General features: G+C 40.1%; 2 protein-coding genes across 3 annotated transcripts in view; one reads left to right on the forward strand and one right to left on the reverse strand.

Annotated features, from left to right (window-relative positions):
• On the forward strand, window positions 1-6,854 carry TMUB2 (transmembrane and ubiquitin like domain containing 2). 2 transcript variants are annotated; one of them, XM_032238153.1, is made up of 4 exons: window positions 3-77; window positions 1,714-1,841; window positions 2,998-3,555; window positions 4,605-6,854. In XM_032238153.1, exons 3-4 carry the CDS (start codon window positions 3,011-3,013, stop codon window positions 4,954-4,956), a joined length of 897 nt encoding a protein of 298 aa, XP_032094044.1. In that variant the 5' UTR covers window positions 3-77; window positions 1,714-1,841; window positions 2,998-3,010; the 3' UTR covers window positions 4,957-6,854. The 2 variants fall into 2 exon arrangements, with proteins under 2 accessions (XP_032094045.1, XP_032094044.1); XM_032238154.1 differs by lacking the exon at window positions 1,714-1,841 and having other exon boundaries at window positions 1-77.
• A 4,286-nt stretch (window positions 6,855-11,140) lies between these two features.
• LOC116520704 (ataxin-7-like protein 3) overlaps window positions 11,141-24,918 on the reverse strand; it is a 36,320-nt gene continuing 22,542 nt past the window's right edge. Inside the window, exons 10-13 of the mRNA XM_032235006.1 lie at window positions 21,521-21,564; window positions 17,100-17,171; window positions 15,718-15,851; window positions 11,141-14,453 (exon numbers count right to left, since the gene is read on the reverse strand). Coding sequence (XP_032090897.1) covers window positions 14,302-14,453; window positions 15,718-15,851; window positions 17,100-17,171; window positions 21,521-21,564 — 402 coding nt within the window. The 3' untranslated portion in view covers window positions 11,141-14,301. The remainder of the gene's footprint in view (window positions 14,454-15,717; window positions 15,852-17,099; window positions 17,172-21,520; window positions 21,565-24,918) is intronic.

Genomic DNA, 24,918 nt, shown 5'->3' on the forward strand with positions numbered 1-24,918 from the left:
CTCGCAACTACGTGTCAGCGGTCGTTAGTGACGTCTCCCCTGTGGGAAGCTGGAGGAAGAGACTCTAAGGAAGGAAGGTGAGTGACAGGTTCCTGCGCCCCCCCAAAGCCTCAGCCTTTCCTGCACCGCTTAAAAAAAATAAAATACAATCTTGTTTCCGCTAATGGAAAAGCCGCATAGTTTGGTCCTATTTCAGAGCCCCCCCTCAAAATCACTGAGCTCCCTCAGTGACCTTTTTATGGGTCTCCCCTTCTCCTCCTCCAAATAAAAATGGAGCTTTTCCTCCCTTTTGTTGTGTTTTCTGCCGTGCTACTTTTAAATTATGATACAGATCCTCCCTTCTCTTGTGTTATCAGGAGGCCTTTTCTTGCTTCCTGCCATACTGCCCCTCAGCCCAGGGCTTCATTGCCTCCCTTCACACGTATTGCGGAGCATTGAAAAGGCGTGGGGTGGGGGGAGGCTGACACATGGGGAACTGTGTTTTTAATAGGAGGAGAGACTTCTGCCCTTAGAATTTGGCAGTCAAATGAATGGAAAGGCAGATCTTCAATGGGAGAAATAATGGATAAATTTAGAAAAATGCTTAAAAGGGCAGGGTAAGCCATATCAAACAATAACCTTTTATTCTTTCTAGTTTTCTTTTTAGTTTGTATTTTTTTCTTATTATACACAACTGTTAATAATAATATTTAAAAACAACCGCCCAATGAAGAAAAGCATATAGGCACAAAAAATCCACTTAAAATTAGCTTCTTAATAGTCTCTCTTTTGGATTGTTGCAGTCAATAGCTGCCTATATCACAAATGTGATTCTGGGTGGCATAAAATAAAAAGAACAATAAAACATAAATAAACTTTAAAAACAATAGAATACGTACCATGGAGAGTGTTAAAGTTGATATGTAGTAAGTCACCTTGCAAGTTCTCTAATTTCCCAAGGATTCTCAGGCCTGCTACAAAACCGTAAATTCATAAGATGAATAGGGTCAGTGCTAGCCTTATTTTAAAAGTAGAGGCATGATGTTGAAGATAGAGGTTTTAAAAAGCATGAATATTGATTATCAGTCCAGATATTTAGTTAAATTTCCGTTCAGATGTGGACAAAATGCATGACTCAGTTTTCTATTCACTGTGGCCCCAGGGCATAGCAATTAATGGCTTTTTCTTTATGTACTGTAGTTACTGTAGTTTGGGAGAGGAGGAGGAGAAATCTATAATTTTCCAGATGTTGAACCATTCCCCTTTATTCCTAACTATTGGCATGTTGTGTTGGACTTGAGAATTAGATTTTAACAATATGTTAAAGTCCGAGGTCCTCAGTCTACGCATATGCTGATTTTTTTTTTAATGTTAGAAAATACCCTAAGATGGTTTTAGGATTTCCTATAAGTAGTGCTGTCTTCTGCCTTTAAGACTGTAGGCAAAAAGCATATCTTATAATATTTTAGACAGAATGTGAATACTGCAAGTTAATAGTTGCATAAATACTAAAATAACTTCTATAATTAAAATGATAAGGGGAAATAGTTATCTTGGTTGTGTTGGTTTTCAAATGTCAAGTATGCCATATTGAAATCCCAGGTAGCGGGTATTGAGGGTGGATGCACACTGCTGAGTGCAGGCGGGGTGGGTGGGTGAGGGGGTACTTAGAAGAATGATTTGCAATCCATCCTCCCAGCTTCCCCATTGACTTTGCTTATGGGAAATCAACAGGGAGGTCCCAAATGGCAATCACAGGACCACTCTCATTGCGATGTTATAATGCAAGCCAGGCACTGAGCGCCTGGATTGTGATAACTTGACTATGAGGATCCTGCAACAATCACAACTACGGATCAGTGGTAAGTTCCCACATTCAGCACCATTATAATTTTGAACAGTCATAGAAAACATGATTATAACTTTTCTAACTTGGGGGCCACCTGTATCAATTCGGAAGTAGCGATATATTTTCTATCATATCAACCTCAAATACTTCCATTAAAAATGTATGTTGTTGCAATGTTTATCTCTAAATAAAGGTTTCTTTGTAAAGGGAAAATAATTATATATACACAATTTAATACATTAGAAGAGCTTCATTTATTACATAAATCAAGCCTATATCTTCCTTGATAAGTAAACAAGAAGCTATAGGTAGACATAGGAAAACAGTTTAGGCAATTTAAGTGATTTTGTCAGATTATCTAGAGTCCCAGGCCTGTGAAACTGGTGGCCCATAGACCGGATATGTTACACACAGGCCATGCCCACCCTTGTTCCGCAAAGGCAAAAAACATCGCAATATACTATGATCCGGCCTGTGATACGATCAAGTTTGACATCCATGATCTAGACAAAAAATATCACATTGTTAGAAAATCTGTTTCTGAGTGATTGAATTATTCATAATAATTATGCTAATTAATTATGCTACTTAATTTTGACAATTGTAGATGTAGCTCTTTGTAGATGTAGCTCTTTGTAGATGCTATTTGTAGATGTAGCTCTCACATAATTTCCAAGTTCCTTATTTTGCAGTAAAAAGATGGATTTTTTTTATAAAGACAGACATTATTTAGCATTTCAGATTTTGTTATTTATTCTTCTCTTCAATTTATTCATTAAATTTTTATCTCACCTTTACTACATATAAGTAACTCAAAGCTGCAAACCTACATACTATTATTGCATGTTATTGTAAGAATTTTAAAGATTTTTGTAACTTGTTTAATAATTGCATGAATAAGGCATCTAGGACCAATCAGCAACTTGATTAGCCTTAGTGAATCAGTTAATTAATAACTATTTCTACTGTTTTCAGCTTTACAGAAGAAAAAGTATGGTAAATTCAGCATGGTAGATACATTTTTATAGGTAAAAATAGTTAAATTCTCACAAATTCTCTTTTTTGTGATTTAACTGTAAAGATATAGCACCAAAATCTGAATGCAGTATTGTCTGAAATTATTCCTAGTCTTTGATCCAAAACTGAATTCTATTTTTTTCCTCTTTTAGCTGACGCCAAAAGATGGAGCCTCCTGAGATTACCATAATTGAAGGTGTGGGAGATGAAGTGACTGTGGTGGCTGGTATAGTGGTCCTTATTATGGCCTTGGTCTTGGCCTGGCTCTCTACGTATGTTGCAGATGGTAGCAACCATCTTCTAGGAACTGTTGTGGCCAATGGAGATTCATCAGTGATCCATCTAAACCCTATTGAAAATTATGTGGGAAATTCTGTTTCTGAACAATCTGAGCCACAGAATGCTACAGAAAATACTGAAGAAAAGGCAGATGAAGGTTCAGCTTCTGGCACCGGTCCAACAGTAGAGCAAGTTGACAACGGCAGTGGCTCTGATACTTTAGACTGTCTATTGGACATTCAGGGTCTGCCACAAAGGACCTTGTCAATAGATGGTGTTTCTCAGGAAAGTCAGGGAGTTCCACAAACAGTAGCCAATATGGAGGAAAGTGAGCCAAACACAGGATTCATCAAAGTGCGTCTCAAATTCCTCAATGATACAGAAGAAGTGGCTATTGTAAAGCCAGAAGACACCATAGGCATACTGAAGAGGTACAGTTGAATATGAACATTCATTTGTTTGATGTGCTGTCCTTATTTGTTTGAAAAAAATTAATTATATAGGTTTTAAAAAAATAATCCCAGAATAGATTTGAACAATATAGTATAATTTATACAGACTTGTCATTATACAGTAGATCATCTCTTTCAAAAAGATTTGATTTTGGAACTCTTGGTATAGTATATAGACTTTTCTCACTTTATCCTACAAATTTAAAAGAATCTTTAAAAGTATTCCAGCTGTTGCAACATGGGAGGGAATCAAGCCCAGCCGGCAAGCAGATAGAGATCAGTTCAGCTGTCACCATTTTAGAATCATAGGGGATGTCTAAACTCCTTGAACTTGTTGAGAATAACTGATTATTCTAACATATAATACTGATACTTCTTGACTTAAGGACCACAATTGAGCCCAAAATGTATTGTGCTTAGTGAGAAAAGTGCTGGTAAATTTTGCCCCATTTTACAATGCTACACTTAAGTGAATCATTGCAATGGTTAAGTTTGCAATCTGGTTGTTAGTGAATCTGACTTCCCTACTGATTGTGCTTGTCAGAAAGTCACAAAAGAGGATCACATGACCTGGGACAATGCAACTATCATAAGTTGTCAAGCATCCGAATTTTAATCACATGACATGGGATACTGCAACAGTTGTATGAAAAATGATTCTAAGTCACTTTTTTGAGTGCCGTGGTAACTGAATAGTCACTAAATGAACTGTTATAAGTTGAAGACTACCAATATTTATACAACCATGGTCACAATAGGAAAGCAGCTTAGAAATTGCATTGTTATTGGTAGATGATAATTATTTACAAAATGAATATTGAGCATGATACAAACATTATTGTAGGAGTGGATTAAAATGTGTAAAAAAGTATATTGATTTAAAGTGTTAGAAAAACACTTAATTAATAAATTATATCTTCACTACGTTGTCATGAAATAACATGTTGATTCCATTATAAAGGCTCATCAGTTTATTAGAATATGAGATATCACATTTTTACTTTTATTTATCTATGTTCTTTCTAAAGCAAATATTTCCCAGGCCAGGAAAGTCAGATGAAATTTATCTACCAGGGTCAACTGCTACAAGATCAGGCACGGTCTCTGCAGTCCCTCAATATACTGGACAATTGTGTAATCCACTGTCATCTCTCCCAGACCGTTTCTGCCATTCCTGACACTGTGGTAGCACCATCAGAAGCTGGGGGGATTACTTTGAGCATGAGTGACTTGATGATTCCCATTTTTATGCTGATGCTGGCAGTGATCTGGTATTTCCGCATCAACTACCGCCAGTTATTCACAGCACCTGCCACCATTTCCTTGGTTGGAGTGACTGTATTTTTTAGTTTTCTTGTTTTTGGGATGTATGGACGGTGAGCAGCTACGGAACAAGAAAAAATTCAGCTACCTTTTCAATCAAAATCCTTTTTATCTGATATAACCTACAGCACCAAGCAATGTTCTTACCCAGAATTCTACAAATTGAAAAAAGGCTCTACAGTTGAAAAAGAAAACAAAATCTTAACTTAATTTCTACAATTTCTGTGGCTATGTCTGGATATTTTTGAAACCATTAGTAAAAGATGAAAATATGACACATGAAGAAGAATAAGGCATCATTAGTTCCTCTGCTTTCCATTACTTGGTTTTCACTTAAAACATAATTCTCTTCCATCATCTATGTCTCTAAGAACAATTTGACTGATCACACCAGAGTTTTCTTCATACATCTAATTCTACAATGATTAGAAAGTTATTCATGATTGGCCTGAAATCCAATTCCTGTCTTATATGCCCTTGGACATCTTCCGAATCCCCCAATAGTGGAGGATTTTTAGCTTAAATGTTTGCCTAATTAATTTGTTGCTTCTTGGACAAGCATAGAAGGAATGATCTTGATGCACATTTCTTTTATTAATTCCACTGTGTCCAATTATCTAGTGGTAAAGCAATGACCCAGTGCACTCTATGAATGCCAGTGAGTGGAACAAATGGATTATATACTGCAGTTCACATAGATTAATATCTCAAATTCAGGTATTTTTGAACTGTGTTCTGAAGAGAGGCTGAGGCTGTACATTTGCTGGGGACTACACATTTAGTCAGTCCCTGGCAGAAATATGCATGCATGTTGATGGGTAAAGCAGTGAGATTGCAAGCTGTATGCCAATTTGGTGCACCTTGCGCTTGCTTGGAAAAAGATAACAGCTGCATTTAGAGCTTCCTATCAACTGTTTAGGCAGTTTACCTTTTGTAGGTAAGATATATGTTGACATGTGCCTGCCCAGTCACACAGAAGAAAAGTCTGTCTGCTGTCATCAATATTTTTGAATGCTATTCATATGTAGGTTAATCTAGTTATAGTTTTAAACTCCATTGATTCTATTCTTTGAAGCATGATTACTTCAAATAAATTTTCTTGTAGATAGGAATTAATCAAAGTGTTAAAGTTAGGTTACTGCCATGGAATTCACTGCTACAATTCCCAGTATCTGAGCTAGAACAGATAATTATTACTGAGAGCTGGGTTTTTCATTGCAAAGAAATGTTAAAGATAGGATTAGATATTAAATTAGACCCAAAGTTGTAAAAATTGCAGACTTAAATATCCAATTTAATTACCGGTGCCAAGCAAAAATGTTTTAACTGCTCCTCAAAGCTACCCTGTAATGCTTTCAGCTGCTGTAGTTTCTAAAATCAAGGCATTAAGAATAGATTAACAGAAAATGGTTTTTGACCTGAGGCTTGTTAGATGCTTTGGAATGTATAAGAGTGTACTAAGTTCTTGTTAAGAAATCTTTTTTTAACCTTTCTGGCTACTTCAAAACTGTATTTGTGGGCATGCATACAGAATAGCAGTGATTATGCATGTACATGAATAGGGACACAACTGGCTGCCTCCAAAGAAGTTGTCTAAATCAAGAAAAATGGCATTGCTGTTGGAAAAAAAGTGCTCCATATGTATTTCGGTACACTAAAAAGCACTCTTGGGGAATTTGTACAGCTCTAATTTTAAGTACATCTTTGCTTGATATGTTGTCTGAAATGTATAACTTGTAAAAAAAGAAAAATGTATAAATATTGCTGGAAATTGTCTTTTCTGTGCATTCACTCTAAATTGGAGACTAGAAAGTAAAAGCAAACCTGTAAATAACTAAATAATTTGAATGGTTAGATGGGGCCATTTTGCTAATGCTTATTCATAGGCAACCAGGTAAAATATTTCTAAGTGACTTGTTTGAATATACTTGCAAGTCTGTTATAGCAAATAAAGACTTCCATAGCGAAGTATACTTATTATACAAAAGAGTTTTTCTCATGTTTTTGAAATCTTTGAAAAACAATCATGAAGATCTGCAATAACCACCACAGAAAAATTGGATGTTTTTGTAAAATGTCTGTATTTTTATAAATAAGGTACTCTGTTGAAATCCAAGTTCTATATTAAAAGATAAAGGTTCCCCTCGTACATATGTGCTAGTTGTTCCCGACTCTAGGGGACGGTGCTCATTTTTGTTTCAAAGCTGAACAGCCAGCACTGTCTGGAGACGTCTCTGGCCATGTGGCTGGAATGATTATATGCCGAAGCTCACGGAACGCTGTTACCTTCCCATCAAAGGTGGTTCCTATTTTTCTACTTGCATTTTTACATGCTTTTGAACTGTTAGGTTGGCAGAAGCTGGGACAAATAACGGGAGCTCCGTTACATGGCACTAGGGATTTAAACTGCCAAACTGCCAATCTTTCTGATTGACAAGCTCAGCATCTTAGCCACCTCCAGTTCTATATTAGGTAAAGTTAAATTTTTATCAACTGAATGATTAGTTTAGGTAAGCCAATCTTTGTTTAGAGAAGGGTATTGACAGAATTCTAAAATCCATATTTTGTACAGCACTATTTTGTTTAACTTATTTTGTCCACTTGTTAAATGTACGAAGTGCAATCCAAACATATTGGCTGGATTCACAAGCCAAGATTAAGATTTTTTTAGATTTTTTTTAGATTTTATTAAGAATTTATATGCCGCCCTTTTCCCTGGAGGGACTCAGGGCGGCTTACAATAGTGAGGGGAAGGGGGTGCAAGACAAGACTTAAAGGAAAAAAAAATCGTGAATAAAAGAAAATTATCCATAAAAACACAACATTCATTCAACATTCGGGCGGGGTGAGAGTAATCCTATCCCCAGGCCTGACGGGATAGCCAGGTCTTCAGGGCTGTGCGGAAGGCCTGGACTGTGGTGAGGGTACGGATCTCCACGGGGAGGGTGTTCCATAATGTCGGAGCTGCAACTGAGAAGGCTCTCCTCCGCGTAGTCGCCAGTCGGCACTGACTGGCGGATGGAATTCGGAGGAGGCCTACTCTGTGCGATCTGATGGGACGCAGGGAGCTAATTGGCAGGAGGCGGTCTCTCAAATAGTCAGATCCACTACCATGGAGCGCTTTATAGGTGGTAAGTAGGACCTTGAAGTGCACCCGACGATCAACAGGTAGCCAGCGCAGCTCACGGAGGATTGGTGTTATATGGGCGAACCGTGGTGCGCCCATAATCACTCGCGCGGCCGCGTTCTGAACTAGCTGAAGTCGTCGGATGCTCTTCAAGGGCAGCCCCATGTAGAGCACATTGCAGTATTCCAGCCTAGAGGTCACAAGGGCTCGAGTGACTGTTGTGAGAGCCTCCCGGTTCAGGTAGGGCCGCAACTGGCGTACCAGGCGAACCTGGGCAAATGCCCCCCTGGTCACAGCCGACAAGTGATGCTCAAAACTCAGCTGTGAATCCAGGAGGACTCCCAAGTTGCGGACCCTGTCTGAGGGGTGTAAATTTTGCCCCCCCAGCCTGATTGTTGGAACATTAGCCAAATTTTTGGGAGGAAAACACAACAGCCACTCGGTCTTTTCCGGGTTGAGTACCAGTTTGTTAGCTCTCATCCAGTCTTTAACAGCCTCAAGGCCCCGGTTCATCACGTCCACCGCTTCATTGAGTTGGCACGGGGCGGACAGATACAACTGCGTATCGTCCGCATATTGATGGTACTTAATCCCGTGCCTCCGAATAATCTCGCCCAGCGGTTTCATGTATATGTTGAATAGTAGGGGGGACAGAACCGAGCCCTGCGGCACCCCATAGGTTAGGGGCCTCGGGGACGATCTCTCCCTCCCCACCAACACCGACTGCGACCTGTCCGAGAGGTAGGAGGAGAACCACTGTAGAACAGTGCCGCCCACCCCCACCTCCCGCAGTCGTCGCAGAAGGATACCATGGTCGATGGTATCGAAAGCCGCTGAGAGGTCGAGGAGAACCAGGATGGACGCGTGGCCTCCATCTCTGGCTCTCCAGAGATCATCGGTCAATGCGACCAAAGCGGTTTCAGTGCTGTAACCGGGCCTGAAGCCAGACTGGAAGGGGTCAAGATAGTTAGCTTCCTCCAAGGTACGCTGAAGCTGTAAGGCCACCACCTTCTCAACAACCTTCCCCAGAAAGGGGAGGTTGGAGACTGGACGATAGTTGTTAAGAACTGCTGGATCCAAAGACGGTTTCTTCAGGAGGGGCCTCACCACCGCCGCCTTAAGCGCGGTGGGGAGGTGTCCCTCCCGAAGAGAGGCGGTAACAACCGCCTGGATCCAGCCTCGTGTCACCTCTCTGCTGTTGGTAGTCAGCCAAGAGGGACACGGGTCCAGTATGCAGGTGGAGGAACTCACAGCTCGCATAGCCTTGTCCACATCCCCAGAGGCAACATCCTGAAACTCAACCCAGAGATGGTCTACCAAGTTATTCCCCTGTGTCCCGGCTGGATCTGCGGGGGTGGAGTCCAGTTCCGATCGAAACCGAGCAACTTTGTCCGCCAAGAACTGACTATATTCCTCAGCCTTACCCTGCAGGGGGTTCCCCGTCTCCCTCCTATTTAGGAGGGAGCGGGTTATCCTAAACAGGGCGGCTGGGCGAGACTCGGCGGACGCTACCAAGGAGGCAATGTGTGATCTTTTGGCGGTTCTCAATGCCCAAATATACTCCTTGGTGCAAGCTGTCAACAGTGCTCGGTTCGATACGGACCTGTCGGACCTCCACTGGTGCTCTAGGCGTCTCCTCCGGCGCTTTATCTCGCGGAGCTCCTCGGTGAACCAAGGGGGTCTCCGCGAGCCGCTGACCCGGAGGGGCCGTAGTGGCGCAATTCGGTCCAGAGACTCCGATGCCGCCGAGTGCCAGGCCGCAGCAATAGTCTCCGCCGAACTGTGGGCGAGAGCGTCTGGAATGACCCCAAGCTCCGTCTGGAACCTAACAGGGTCCATCAGTCGCCTGGGGCGGAACCACCTGGTCGGTTCCTCCTCCCCACGGTGGGGGTTTGGCCTCCGGAAGTCTAACCTCAGTAGGTAGTGGTCTGACCACGACAGGGGAATGGTCTCATTTCCCCTCAGACCAAGATCATAACTCCACTGCTCCGAGAGGAATACGAGGTCGAGTGTATGTCCCGCCAAGTGGGTAGGGCCTCGAATTACCTGGGTCAGGCCCATGGCTGTCATGGAGGCCATGAACTCCTGCGCTCCGTCAGAAAGAAACCGCAGTAGTTGTTTTCAAATAACATATGTGATGAGCAAGCAAACAATTTAATGGGATGAGTTGCATCATACATTATGTTCTGACTCCCCCTCCGACTTGCAAATCACCCAAACACAGGTCTGGCTGTTTGCCACTCTTTAATCATGGCTTTATCAACTCCTTTGGCTGAAGGCCCACACGACTCACTTGCAAGACTAGTTGAAAATCCAACAGGCACAGATACACAACAGACAGAGTATTCCAATACAGTTTCAAACGGTTGTGTCTTGAAAATGACTCCTCCCCACTTCTTTACTTATATACTCTCTTGGGAGGGACCAAGCCACAACCACCTGGGCTTAATTATTGTCTCTGTGTCTGCTTCTGCAGCTGCTGCTTCCGTTTCTCCGGTCTTCTCTGTCTGGCGTCAGGAACAAACTGCCTTGAGTCCTCCCCACTGCTCCATGCCATAGGCACCTCCTAGTGCCAACCAGCCTCTCTGATCCCTGCTCTGAGTCTGAATCCTGCCCAGGGTCCACCACATCTTCCCTGGCAGACTCATGGTTCCTCGCTATCAGAGTCCATCAGCAGCTCAACCGGATCTGGGCCACAACACAATAGGGCAATGAAAGTGAACTCACAACAGAGTGAACCAAAAATCACCTTCAGCTCTCCTAGTATACCCTAGCATGTTTTTTAAATTCAGACAGTCTTCAAATTATTCATACTGTTCTATTCATTTTACACTTCTGCTTTAGCAGCCAATATAAAGTCTAAAAGGTTCTTCAATCTTTAAAAGAATATATACAGTGATCCGGAGAAGGGAAAAATGGGTGTTTCCGAGTATCTAGGAACTGCATGTCATAGTAGAATAATTAGGGTTTTCTTTCAAAAACAACTCGGGACTCTAGTTTATTTGAAAGACCTGATCCCACAGTGCATTTTAAGTAAACTATGTGCATCATTGTAACGTATTACAAAACATTTTTAAAATTCCCTTTCTCTAAAAACATGTAAAGACACAAATAACCAGTACCAAGCAGAGTTACCGTTTATTTACACAAGCATTTCACAATCCATGAATGGGAAGAAAAAAATACAGATTTGACAGTGTTTTTTTTAACATCTAGCTACCTTTACAGGCTGAGATTATAGAGATATAACTTTTTAAAAAAAATCAAAGACCACAGTACAGTACTTTCTTCAGTGATTTCTGCACATGTTCAAAAATATCACATAGGTGCAGTTTATACATCATCAACAAATTAAAAAACTCTCATTAATCCATGATAGAATACAGGGTTTTTTTTCTTCAAGTGAAACAGGCCTACCTTAAAAAATAATAGGTGCAGGTGCAGAGCCATATATAAAATGACCTCTGTCCTCTCTCTTGCTAAATTAATAATATTCAAAAGTCCCCAAAGTTTATACTTCCAAAGTTGCCTGAAACATGATCCCAAAAACTTGAGTTGCAGTTATGGAAAACAAACAAGGATCTATTCTTATTCTTTCACACTGGCTATCTTTACATTGCTGCAATAGTGTAAAGTTAGTCAGCATTTTGATGATACATAATTTAACTATGTAGCTACTTGTTATCAGGCAGTGAACAGCAGCAACTTCCTGCTTTTCCCACCTCCCTTGGAAAGATTCATTTCACATCAAATAGCTACATTACAAGGAGGTGTGAAGCAATTGTCTGATCCATACATACACAGCTCTCATAGAATACTGAGTCATGTATTTAAAAGTATTAGCTAAATATGAAATCTAGGCAAGTGGCCCCCAAACATTTGGGCACCAGGGACCAGTTCCATGGAGAAAGGAAAAGAGGGAGTGTGGTTTTCCATGCTGCCTGCATTCTGCGGATGGGATTTAGCTTGCTTGCATGGCCCGGTTGGTGGCATGCCACAGACTGGTGCCGGTCCACGGACTGAGGGTTGGGGATCCCCAGTCTAGGCAATACAGGAGTAATGCTTTGTAGATTGTGATCAGATGACGGGAAAAGATCAAGATTCCTGCAAACAGGTTTTCCTTGTTTAACATAAAGCACCACAAAACTAGGTTTTCTGCCACTGTCCAGCAAGATCTTTCAAGAAGGCCCATCTTGGTCCCAGGATACTCCCTAGGCAACATACTTTTTGCCCAAGTATATAATGGCAAGTAAAGAAGACCAACCTCAGTAATGTTGACTTCCTATGTCTGCTATTTCTACACTTGAAGCAATCTGGAACATTCATATATCCTCCAGCCAGGAACAGAAGCAGCAACTGATCTAGCATCTATGCCTTAACACAAGCACTATGGTAAACAAAATTTGCCCCCATAAGTAACAGCACCGGAAAAGTATGTGGAACTCTGGGAAGGAAGAAAGAACTTGGCAGTCCCTTCGAGATTCTTCTCGTAAACAGTACTGCATGTCCTGAAAGCTTTTCACTTCAGGACAATTGGTGGGGATTTTTCAGAGAGCATTCCTTGATGCAATTGAGCTATGGATTTTAACAGTGGAAAACATGGAGTTTCTCTCTGCCATATTTTGAACAAGGACTTTTTTTAGTTGCTAGGATTAGAGAGGGGGAAATGAAGCAAAAGAAAGTTGTCAGCCACCTCAATCCAGGCAACGGTCTCAAGCAATTATTAGCAATTTGGATCCTTTACTACTGTCGAAATTAGCTACAAACATTCTCACATTAGGAAAAAAACAGCTAAGCTTCAGTAAATTAGACTCATTGGTAGATACAACAAAAGATCTTTTTTGTATGTGCACTTTTGGAATAAGAGAGAGCACACATTTTGAATTGGTTACATGGCTTCTGTGTACTTGTTGTCCACATTGTAAAGTTTCAGGAAGAGGAGGCAAAAAGCAGAGGCAATATTCCCTAGAAGTAGTACTACAATTTCTAGCATCTATCTATACAATCATCAGACCATCATGATTTATGGCACTAGATTTAAAACAACAGTTGTCTGTAAAAAGACTAAAACGGAGCAGGAATGGAGGGAAAATATATTTTGGGGGGTGAAGGGGAAAAAACCATAAATCTAAAAAAAGAGCATATATTCTCCCTCCCATCACATTATCACTTTCTTGATTTTGCCCCTAATATTCCAGCACAGTTTTAGTATTTTAAACATATGAAGTTAAAGAGAAATTAATCATAGCTAGCAGGTCAGAGCACAATTTCCTTGCCTGGATTCAATGAGATGTTAAAGAGGGCTGTTTCAAAATTCAGTAACTCAGATTTACAGCCAATTGTCAGAGATGTTTTAAAATGTGTATTAACGTGTATAAAGTAATGCATCTCTTGGAGTATTGGCTTATCAAGATTCGATAGATATTTTATCCAAGCACAAGTAAGGAAGTTAACTGTTTCACCAGCTTCCTGATATCCATCTATCAGGAAGAATGCAGCCCCAGGTTCTTAATGTTGTTTTGTACAAGATTTTAGGGATGCTACTGGTGAAGAAGCATAGTGTCAGGAAAGAAACAATAGTGACAACAGCAACATCTGTTCAACCCTCTCTGCCTATTTCAGCATGTTAGGATAGCTGAACAAGGCAAAAACCTCAGAGAGGAAGAGGCTGATCTTGTGCTACTTCTCAAAGAGGCCACTAGAGTAGACACTTAAGTAGACAAAAGAGTAGGCACTGATTCCGCTTCTTTCTGCTGTACCCTTTAAAATCAACAAAAGAGCATAGGCAGGTTTATACACATATATGCCTCTCAGACCTGCCAATTCAATCTTTAGCAATGCTAAGCAAATATGATGCCACCATATATATAGTCATGATTGAACAACCACTAACATCACAATAAATAGACAAATTGAATTGGGAAGAAGGAGAGATACCAATTCCTCCCTGATTGATGGAGGTGCATCCCGCCTTGAAGGCCTTCCTCAAATCACCACCATCCCCTTTTCCCAGAAGTGGAGCTCACTCGCCCCAAAGCAGTCCTAGTATTTCATTATATATCTGGTGGGCATATGGCTATGCCATGTGTGTAGGAGGCTTGAGAGGAGGGCAATGGACACATGCAGCCATCTATCTTCACAGTTAATTCATGTAAAGGGTATCCACAAGGGACCACTTGAGAGGATACCAGCCAGACCTGTCTCCTGATCTGGGTCAGAAAGAAACTAGAACAGATCTCTGGATGCCCTCCTTGTTTTTCTCATTCCAGTATTATTCAATTTATGTCATCATAGAGGCTGGGAGTAGGAGGGGCAAGTGGTTTAGACTTCAGTTTCTTTTTACTGGAGCTCATTCCTGGAGCACCTCCTACCAAGCTCATGTGTGGTTTCTTCTTTTTGGTTTTTCGAGATTCAGAGTTGTTTGTACCTATTGTGGGGAGAAAAAGAATGCATGTTTAAGTATTGTGCCTGCCTGTTTTCAATCCTGCTTTTCAAATAACTTCTTTGTCCTTCAATAAGTATATGCCAATTTTGCCTGGGCAGCAATTTGTAATGCTTTGAAAAACTTCTCATTGTCCATTCCCAAGCTGAAAGGCTAAATCACTTCCATTGAAAAGCATGAAAGGATGAATTCTGCTGTCAAATCTGTGTGTGTGCAAATCCCATTTGCACACACAAGTCATCAAGTAACACAAATCTGTGTGGCCCATTTGCACATCACAAGTCATTCAGGAAAATTTCAACACTGGACTGTAATTTCTTTTGCCAATTTGATTTGCCATACTTGCACTTGCTGTAAGCATGAATAAATAAGAGTAAGTTTCATACACTTTTACATCAACTTCAGTTTATTACTTAGAAGAATTTGTCTACTGGGCTTATGTCAACTTCTTAACAAATGGAGCAGTGATAAAAAAAACACTTGTGGCTTCTAGATGTTGCAGACCAAGAATGCTCACGGGAGTCAGCTAGCAGAGCAACTGAATAGGATGATAGATTAACATTTTAACAAAATCTTCAATGCCCCCCCTCCCTCCCCCTTTCATTTAGAGAACTATTAGTTCTGTCAGGGTTTTCCTTTCTTATTGTGCCTATATGTAGTCTGCAATAATCTGAAATAACAGGGAAGTTGTTTACACTGAGGTAATCAGCAACAAAGTCTCTGTGTACCTCTTTTTGGTAGAGATTATCTTTAATAACTGATTGTAGCTGAAAAGAAGCTAAGAATTTTTTTTCAAATAGTCTGCCCATCAGTTTTTATGAAGGAACCGTTACATTCTTTGGCAACCTGTAGAAACCCCTCAATCATATTCCTAAAGGTTGGAGTTGTCTGCATTCAACAATCATGTTATGCCAGTATTGTAAATAGAATGGTGGAATCCAACAACTCAAACCTCACAAAATGAGCTACTGCAACACATTCTGATGTTAAGAATTAAAGGAAAGGTTGACCAGCATCTAGTGCTGACAATAGTTAGCATGCCATGTGCATAGATATGAACAAGATAACCCAGATAACCTGTTATAGCGCTCCTTCTATGTTCATCAGTACAATGCGCTATGACAAAAAAGGTAAAGAAGCAAATACTCCTAACAGTCTCACAATTAAAAGTTATCTTGAGACCCAGAATTTAAGATGCAAGCCATTATCACCTCAGCTTGCTCTCTCAGGCAGCTATACACATTCTTACTTGCTTTTGACGAAGCTGAATCAGAGGGAGAGATATCTGAAGACCCATCCCACTGAAGCCGACTCATGAGAGCTTGACTCTCTCCCACATCAAAGTTATCATTTTCTACACTGCTTTCTGTTTCAGGAAGTGAGCTAAAGGGAAAATATATGAAAAGGGGAAAAGATTAAGGATAATTATCTTAACTGCAGCAACAGCTAATCTGTACAAATCCAACCTGTACTGGTAGAGATAGAGGCAGTCTCAACAATGTTTTGGAAGCAGGTTTTACAGCACCTCCAAATGTGACAGTGTCATGTAAAAGATAGAAGACAATGATTGTCAATGTTAATCAACTATGTTAATATTCTAATTTTATCTACACTTAAAAGTTTATTATTTTGTCCTAGCCCCAGCTGCTTTTTCTGGCAATCCCACTATTATAATTACAAAGACAATATGCATTTCTAGGACAGAAAGAGGCTGTGCTTGCCTGTCATATACTGTCAGAAAGAAAAAGCAGAAAAGACGCTACCCTCAACTGTCCATCCACATTCAATGTTGTTGTCTCTCAAAGAAAGCACTTAGTTATACTTTACTAAATGCTCAGCATTTCAACCCACACACTAAGGTCATTTTTTTCAAGAGATTCTCCTCCTCTGGTAATTTACTTCAACTGTATACCAGCAATCAATCTCATTTAATGGCCTGGATACTCCAAAATAAAATAAAAAAAATTAAATGGTTCAAGTCACATGAGATTTCAACAATCTCCAAGATTTTCATGAAAAATGGCTGATCTTGCAAGATTTTGACATTTAATTATGATCAAATATATACTTGGCTTCACTGTGCTATCTTGGATCCTTGCAGAAGATATACTGCAGGTTGCAATTCCCTGAGAGTTCACTTACAACCTAACGAAGTAAAATCCTACAAAGGTAGTTTCTGTCAATGCAGAGTTTATGTTAAGTCAATGAACAAGGAAACAATTTTTTTTGAAAGGTTCTATTAGAGCAGAAAAATCACTTCTTAAAACAACAGCCAGGCATTCTTGAAGTTCCAAGAGGATGCACTATTTCCTCATCCCCTCCATTTTCCACTACTTTTAAATTTTTTACTTTTTTTAGAGTGGATTTCTTACCCAGAAAGATATGCTTGAAAACCTCTGGATGAGATATTCCTAACTCTGAAAAAACTAAGAGCATCAATGTAAGGTTTTCTGGGGATCACAAAGAAACCAAGAAAATGGTAGGTTGAAAAGCAGTAAATTAGTGAAAGATATTCTGCTTCATTTATGCAGTTAAACAATATCAACAACGTTCATACAGTTAAACAGTATGAAATATATTTTGGAGTAAAAGAGTTTATCTTCTGCATTCCTTTCATCCTAATATACTTACCCAGAGGATCCTAGGAGGTAGATCCTGACTGACCTCCGCTGTTCATCAGTGTGCTGGGGGCAGCGAAGAGATCTTCAGGCAAAGAACAAGATTACAAAACAGTCACAGGTTGTGAAATACACCCATAATACTAACCCATCAATATTCCAGAAGTAGGGGATTAATATTGTCAGAAAATCTAAGGGAACAACCAAATACCCAAACCTGGAAAATATATTGTGAGCATTCCGGAAACAACGGTTTATTGTTTCCATACACCTATCTACTAGCAAAGCAAAATCTAGTAACCCATACAAATTCTCAAGAATTGAGCTGTTTTTTTACATTTTTTCTTTGAAAACAAGTCATTCTTTTTTGTAATTGGGACCTGAAGACTTTAAAACCAGGAAGCAAATTCAAACCAAGTCTTAGACAACTGGAAGTTGAACAGTTTTTACCTCCCAGGGTAGAGTCATGGCACAATCTTGTGAGAAAATTAAATATACTAAGTTACCATATATGAAATACAGATTTCTAAACTTAAGTTACTGTATTTTGTGGACTATAAGATGCATCAGACCATAAAACGTACCTAAATTTACAGGAGGAAAACAATAAAAAAAAATTTTGGCTTCCATGCGTCATGTTTTCTCACTCCCCCAGAAGTGCTCTGTATGGTCTGTTTTTACCAAAATCTCACCTATTTTTGGCCTTCAAAGTGTTTCTGGGGGCTTGGGAGGGCAAAAACGTGATGCCTGGAGGGCTCGGGAGGCCAAAAATGCCCGTATTCTCTCTATAAGATACACCTAAATTTCCACCCATTTTTAGGGGGGATGTGCGTCTTATAATCTGAAAAATACAGCATATGTTTATGCAATCTACTTAAAAAAAACTTTTTCTGGAAACAGAATTTGAATTTGTTTTTAAATACAGGGGAATTAGAATTACAGTACCTCAATAGAGGGCAGCCATTGGCTAAACATTTTTTGGGCTGGTCTACAGGGAGCATTAAACCCCCAACCACTGTCTTGCAAGGTTGAACTGGAGCTGATTCCTCCCCTTCCAAACCCTCATAACCCTTCAGCAATGTCCCCTCTAATTTTTTTTCAGTGTGTGAGGAAAAGTATAGTATTTGAGCAGCATATTTTCATGCCTGAGCACCTGAATTTTTTTCACAGATGTTTCACAGAGCAATTGATTTATAGGATCCGAATTGGAATGGAGAAAAAATGGTTTTGTGCATGCGTGTGTGTGTGTGTGTGTGTGTTTGAGTGAGTGAGGGATTCAGTAAGGGAACTGTGCCTATTTAGGAAAGAAGGTAAATTATTGCAAACATGATCAATCAAAGATAAGTATGAGGACAGGTTGGGCGGTGGAGAGAAAGTGATAAAAGAGTGGGAGAGAGGAACAAAAAAAGAAGGAAGAGAGACAGAAAGAGACAAAGGACAGAGAAAGTGACAGAAGAGTGGGAAAGAAGGAGAGAGAAAGAGAGACAAAGAGAAAGAGGGTGAAAGAGACAGAAAGAGACAAAGAGGAGAGAGAATGGAGAAGGAGAGAGAAAGTGAAGGAAGAATGAAAAAGAAGGAGAGAGAAAGAGAAGAGAGACAAAGAGAAAGAGGGTGAGAGAGACAGAAAGAGACAAAGAGGAGAGAGAAGGGAGAAGGAGAGAGAAAGTGACAGAAGAATGGAAAAGGAGAAAGAGAAGAGAAACAACGAGAAAGAGTGTGAGAGAGACAGAAAGAGACAAAGAGGAGAGAGAAGGGAGGAGAGAGAAAGTGACAGAAGAATAGAAAAGGAGAAAGAGAAGAGAAACAACGAGAAAGAGGGTGAGAGAGACAGAAAGAGACAAAGAGGAGAGAGAAGGGAGAAGGAGAGAGAAAGTGACAGAAGAATGGAAAAGAGGGAGAGAGAAAGAGAAGAGAGACAAAGAGGAAGGATGAGAGAGACAGAGAGAGAAGAGAGGAAGAGGAAAGAATAACAGAGAACATCTCATTTCAACCCTGAGGTGCAAATATTATCTTTGATTGGTAATTTTATTTGTCCATTTACTATCCAATACTCTCATTTCTCCTTAAGTTCATCAAGAATTCCCTTCTTTTTATTGAATTTATCACAATACCGTGAGAACAACTTTTTCAGCATAGCTTTACAGCTATTTAAAATATATAGTAATTTAGGTCAGGTTTTCAGAACATTAGTCTATTTATAAGTCACTAAGTGCAAAGAAACAGAATTCAGAAAGTTGGCTTCCCTTTTTGTAATTGCCTATTACCTGCTTATTTTCTACCTACATTTTTGATAACTGATATTCACTGAAGCCCATCGTAGAAAGAAACCCTCCCTATGACCTTTGTTGGGTTTCCATGGAATGAAGTTTGATCTTTTTCTCAACCATACAGTAGCATATTCTTTCTAAGGAGGATATAATCAAGATGTCCATAATTGCCTGTCAATCTAACAGTATGGCGATTGATAATCTCTTTATATTTCAACTCTAACTCTTTCAGTCTTAAAGGTTTGGTGAGGAGAAATCCAAAAATTCTTTTAAAGAGGAAAAAAATGCTTGCACAATTGTACCCATGGAGACATGTATATATACACAACACACAGAGAAACAAACTTAACAAAGTGCTAACTCTGCCCACAAACTAACTAATTCTCTCTCCCTCCCTCTCCCTCTGAGAGAGAGCGAGAGAGAGAGAGAGAGCAAGAGCGAGAGAGAATCCCTCCTTCCTTCAGCCCAACACTCTCGCTGGCATCCCGGATGGATGAGAGGGACTGCAGTCTGCAGAGGGTCTAGGGCAGCAAATCATTCAATGGGAAACTTGCCTCTTGGAAGGAATGACCCGGCTTGGCTCCCACTTTCAATCTGCCGCCCAACGACTGAACGGAGAAGCAAAGAGACAGGAGAGACGAAGCGGGAGCCAAGCCAGGTCATTCCTTCCAAGAGGCACATTTCCCATCGAATGACTCGCTGCCCTAGACTCGAGGAGACCCTCTGCAGTCCTTCTCGTCTGGCCAGGATGCCAGCGAGAGTGTTGGGCTGAAGGAAGGAGGGATACACAGACTCGCGCTCTCCCTCTCCCTCCCTCCCTCCCTCCCCCGCTCCTCCTCCCTCCCTCCCTCTCTCTCTCTCAAATGGCAAATCCGAGCAGCTGCTGCTGGGAGCCCGTCCCATGCCTTCTCCCAACCCTCACACCCCTTCTCTCAGCTACTTTCTGCCTTGTGATTGCTGTCTCCAGGCTGACTCTCCTCTCCTATTATTGTGGAAGGTGTCTCACAAAAACCACTGGGCGGCAGTTGGAAACTGCTGCGCGGTGTTTTGTTGCCACGTGCGTGGCTGCACATCCATGCAGCTTAGAGGGAACATTGCCCTTCAGGTGTTGGATTAACACAAAAATGGAATCACCTGCTCAGCCAAGGATCAAAGTGTGTAACTAGGTATCATCAACATACTGATGCTGCACCCTGTGCATGAAATGACCTCATCTAGCATATTCATGTACATGAGTGATTTTCAAACTTAGCAACTTTAAGATATGTGTACTTTAACTCCCAAAATTCTCCAGCCAACATGCAACTCTATTTGCATCTGAAGAAATTCTCCCAATGAAACAGAAGAAAGACAACATGAAAAACAGATGGTGCAACAGACAAAGTATCAATTTCATAGGTATCTTCATATGCTGTTCCTCTAATGCCATGTATGCCATCAACTGCCAGCAAGTCCCCTTTGGACTTTCAGACAGGACTAATAGACTGGACTTTGTACATAAGAACTAACTGGGCCAAGTCTGACATCAGGACTTGAATCAAGGACAAAGCATTTTGATCTCCCACGACAATCCATTATAAATCTTAATAATGTTGTTTTGGAACAAAAATACTTTTCCAGAGCAACTGAATGGGAGACAGCTGAACTTACACACATCAGTGATTTGCAACTTATCTCAGAAAGACTCAACAAGCATTGTTTTTAACACAGAATAATGGTTAATTGATAGCTAGTTAAAGCCAATTTCTTATTCATCTGTACACAATTAAGAATCTTTGAAAATGCATTTAAAATAATTTTAATTTTATTTTAATGTTTGAAATATCAGAATTATCAAATTTTATTGTAGGGAAAGTATCCCTCCTCAAATTACAAGGTTAAATTAAAATGGAAAGAATTCCTTTCCCACCCCTTTCTTCAACATTTTTCTACAATGTAATTTCCAATAACGGGGCTTCATTCAGGGGGCAAATTCTGCCAAAGTAAAAAAAATGTTTTTTATTCTCAATTTTCAATGCATATTTTCTCCCCAAGTATGAATTCTGTTTTGAGTGGACACTAGTGAAAAGATCACTTTCTATAATCACATTGTAACCTAGAATGTTTTGCACTAGCATCAAAATCAAATCAAAAGGATACCCAAAAATTAAAAGAGGGTAGTTCTCACCGTGTACACATCTTCTTGGTATGTTCAGAGATCACCCCACATTGCTAGAGAAAAAGGACCATACATAAAGTTAGTTGGTAGGTCGATGAGTGCATCAGAATATGGGTAGTTCTCATTCTTAAACATTCAAAAAAGCAACTATTATAGAACATAAATATTTTTATTCTCAGAGAGGACTATAAATGCAGTCATGCATTTTCAACAACAGGATGGCTAAGAAGGGAAATAATCTAATAGTAATAACACAGCCAGGTAAAAACATGGAAAATGGGAATAAAAAAAAGAGAAGCTAGGGAAGTAAGTGAGGCAGAATACTGTAAGCCTCATGGGTGCATCTTGGAAGATCTAAAAGGAGCAATGCCTAGTCTCAAAAAGTTGCATAGGACTCTACTTGGGAAAGGCAAGAATGCAATCCAGAAGAAAATCCACTTCTAAAGCAACTCAACTGAGATGGGAATTAAAAAAAAGAACTATGCTTGTTTTCTCCTTCCAAATGTATTGGGATTCCAGCCCCCAGATCCACAGACAAGGAGCATATTCCAGCTGGGGAAGAACAACCACCTTCTGCAAGTTTGTTGCTTTTTCCAGGATAAAATATGATAAAAATCAGCTTAAGTAGTTACGTACTTTAATTAGGCCAGCAGATCATATCTCCACAATAATAGACATCAGTATTTGCGCACCATCCTTTATTTCTGTCTTGCTCCTGATTAGGTACATTAATCCTTATACTACCTGCCTTCTCCTTACCATCATATGACTTTCATTTCAATAAAATCTTGCTTGAGTTCCTTCCCATTTTCATATTCAATAAAGCAACTGTACATTGCTGTAGTTAACATGAATATCAAGTCCATAATAAAAAATACCTATCCACTTTAAATATTATTTAGCACTTTAAACAATACAATAGCAGAGTTGGAAGGGACCTTGGAGTCTTCTAGTTCAACCCCTATACCATTTCAGACAATGGCTATCCAATATCAACATACTTCCCTCCATGTAGATGCAGTTCCATTGAGGACTACACGTTGAGTGCGGTTGGTCAGCCAGTTACAAATCCATCTGGTGATGATGCTATCCAACCCACATTCTTCTACTTTATCTAGTAGTAGGTTATGGTCTACCTTATCAAATAGATGCATTCTGGATTAGTGCGCTTGAGATTGTGATTTTATTTTATTTCAAAATGACCGGCTTAATTCAATGTAATAGCTGTTTTGCACCTGTCTTTCACAGTACTCTTCAATTTTGGATACTGTCTTCTTTGTAAACAAATTACTAATCTACATAGATAGATTACCTATCTAGAATCTCTAATCTGTGCTCCCTAAGCTCCCCAAATTGGCCCAATTCAGCCATTCCACATTATGGAGATGCACGCTATCAGCCCCCTCTATTGCAAAGATCCTGCAGGAAAAGAGCAGTCTGGACAACAGTGGGATCTGGCAGGGTGAGAGCAGTGAACCATAAACACAAAGCTTTTGCTGTGACCCAGCATAACGGATATAGTGCCCTTGCTGATCTTAATGGGGACACTAAAGAGACAAGTCAAGGTAGTTGTGATAATGATGACTCAAATAAGCAGGGAATCATGGTCTAAAATGAAGAACAAAATGAAGAAGTGTTGGCTATTCCTGCCAGCTTGGTGTCATCTGCAAATTTAATGAGTTCCCCATTTATTCCCTCATCCAAATCACTGATGAAGATATTGAAGAGTACTGGGCCTAAAAGAGAGCCTTGGGGTACTCCACTGCATACTTCCTTCCATGTAGATGCAGTTCCATTGAGGACTGCACGTTGAGTCCAGTTGGTCAGCGAGTTACAAATCCATCTGGTGGTGATGCTGTCCAACCCACATTCTTCTACTTTATCTAGTAGTAGATTATGGTCTACCTTATCAAATGCCTTACTGAAGTCCAAGTAAACTATATCGATGGCATTCCTCTAGTCCACTAATTTTGTCACTTTGTCAAAGAATGCAATAAGATTAATCTGGCATGATCTGTTTTTGACAAACCCATGTTGGCTTTTGGCTATTACTTTGTTTGCTTCTAAGTGTTCGATAATTCGTTGCTTGATTATCTTTTCCAGAATCTTTCCTGGTATTGAGGTCAGGCTGATAGGTCTGAGGTTTCCTGGAGCTATTTTTTTTTTCTTTTTTGAAGATGGGAACCATATCAGCCCTTTTCCAGTCCTCTGGCAGTTCCCCGGTGCTCCAGGATCTCTGAAAGATATAGTTCAGTGGTTCTGAGATCTCGTCTGCCAGTTCCTTCAGAACCCTGGGGTGTAATCCATCCGGTCCTGAACTCGTCTAGGATAGACAGGTGCTCACTTACCATTTTCTTCCCTATTTCAATTTGTGTTCCTAATCTGATTTTTGTGGCACTGTTTTTGGGTTGGACTGTTTTATCCCTTTGTGTAAAGACAGATGCAAAAAATGAGTTAAATAGTTCTGCTTTCTCCCTGTTGCTTGTCACCTGCTTGCCACTCCCAGCAATGGAGCAATTGTTCCCTTAACCCTTTTCTTGTTTTTAACATGTTGGAAGAAGCTTTTTTTAGAATTATTTTTTATTTTTATGGCAAGCCTTTATTCATTGTGAGGCTTAGCTTTCCTCACTTCATCTTTACAAGCTCAGGCTATTTGCTGATATGTCCCCCTCTTTCCACTTTTTATACTTATCTTTTTGTCTTAAAATTTGTCAGAGTTCTTTCTGCAGCCATGCTGGTTTCTTTTGGGAGCTGTTATTTTTCTTCTTCATTGGTATTGTGCTAGACTGGGCTTTTGTAATCTCATTTTTCAAAATTTCCCAAGCTTCTTGAGTTGTTTTCCTCTTGAGGATTCTCATCCATGGAATTCTTCCCAAGCTCTCTCTAAGTTTATTGAAATTAGCTCTCTTAAAGTCCAAGACTCTAGTTTGACTTTGTTCTACTACTTGTTTGTATAATGTTGAATTCCAATATTGCACGGCCACTTGCCCTCAGGTGGCTTCAACACCTATCATTTCCTCTCTGTTAGTGAGAATTAAGTCCAATATGGCTGATCCCCTTGTTCCCTTCTTGGGAAACAAAGTTGTTTGCTAGGTTTGTTAGGAACCTGTTGGATCTTCCACTTGGTGCAGAGTTTGTTTCCCAGTTGATGTCAAGGTAGTTAAAATCTCCTATTACTATTGTGGTGTGCTTTCTACATACCTTAGTTAGCTGACTAGCAAAAAGTTCATCTACTTCCTCTGCTTGGTTGGGTAGACTGTAGTATAGACATATGGCAATGTCGTTTCTCTCCCAATCTTTACTATTGACCCAAATGTATTCAAGATAGTTTTCATCGTTGTTGTGCTCTATTTCTGTAGAGATGTAGTTATTTCTTATATATAGTGCAACTCCACCTCCACCTCCAA

The sequence above is a fragment of the Thamnophis elegans genome, chromosome Z (genome assembly GCF_009769535.1).
Source record: "Thamnophis elegans isolate rThaEle1 chromosome Z, rThaEle1.pri, whole genome shotgun sequence".
Classification (NCBI taxonomy): domain Eukaryota; kingdom Metazoa; phylum Chordata; class Lepidosauria; order Squamata; family Colubridae; genus Thamnophis; species Thamnophis elegans.

Bases quoted from the DNA above. Each gene is read 5' to 3' on its own strand.
- TMUB2 (XM_032238154.1), top strand. From the start codon at position 3,011: ATGGAGCCTCCTGAGATTACCATAATTGAAGGTGTGGGAGATGAAGTG. The intron at 3,556-4,604 runs GTACAGTTGAAT...TTCTTTCTAAAG, and splicing joins ACCATAGGCATACTGAAGAG to CAAATATTTCCCAGGCCAGG.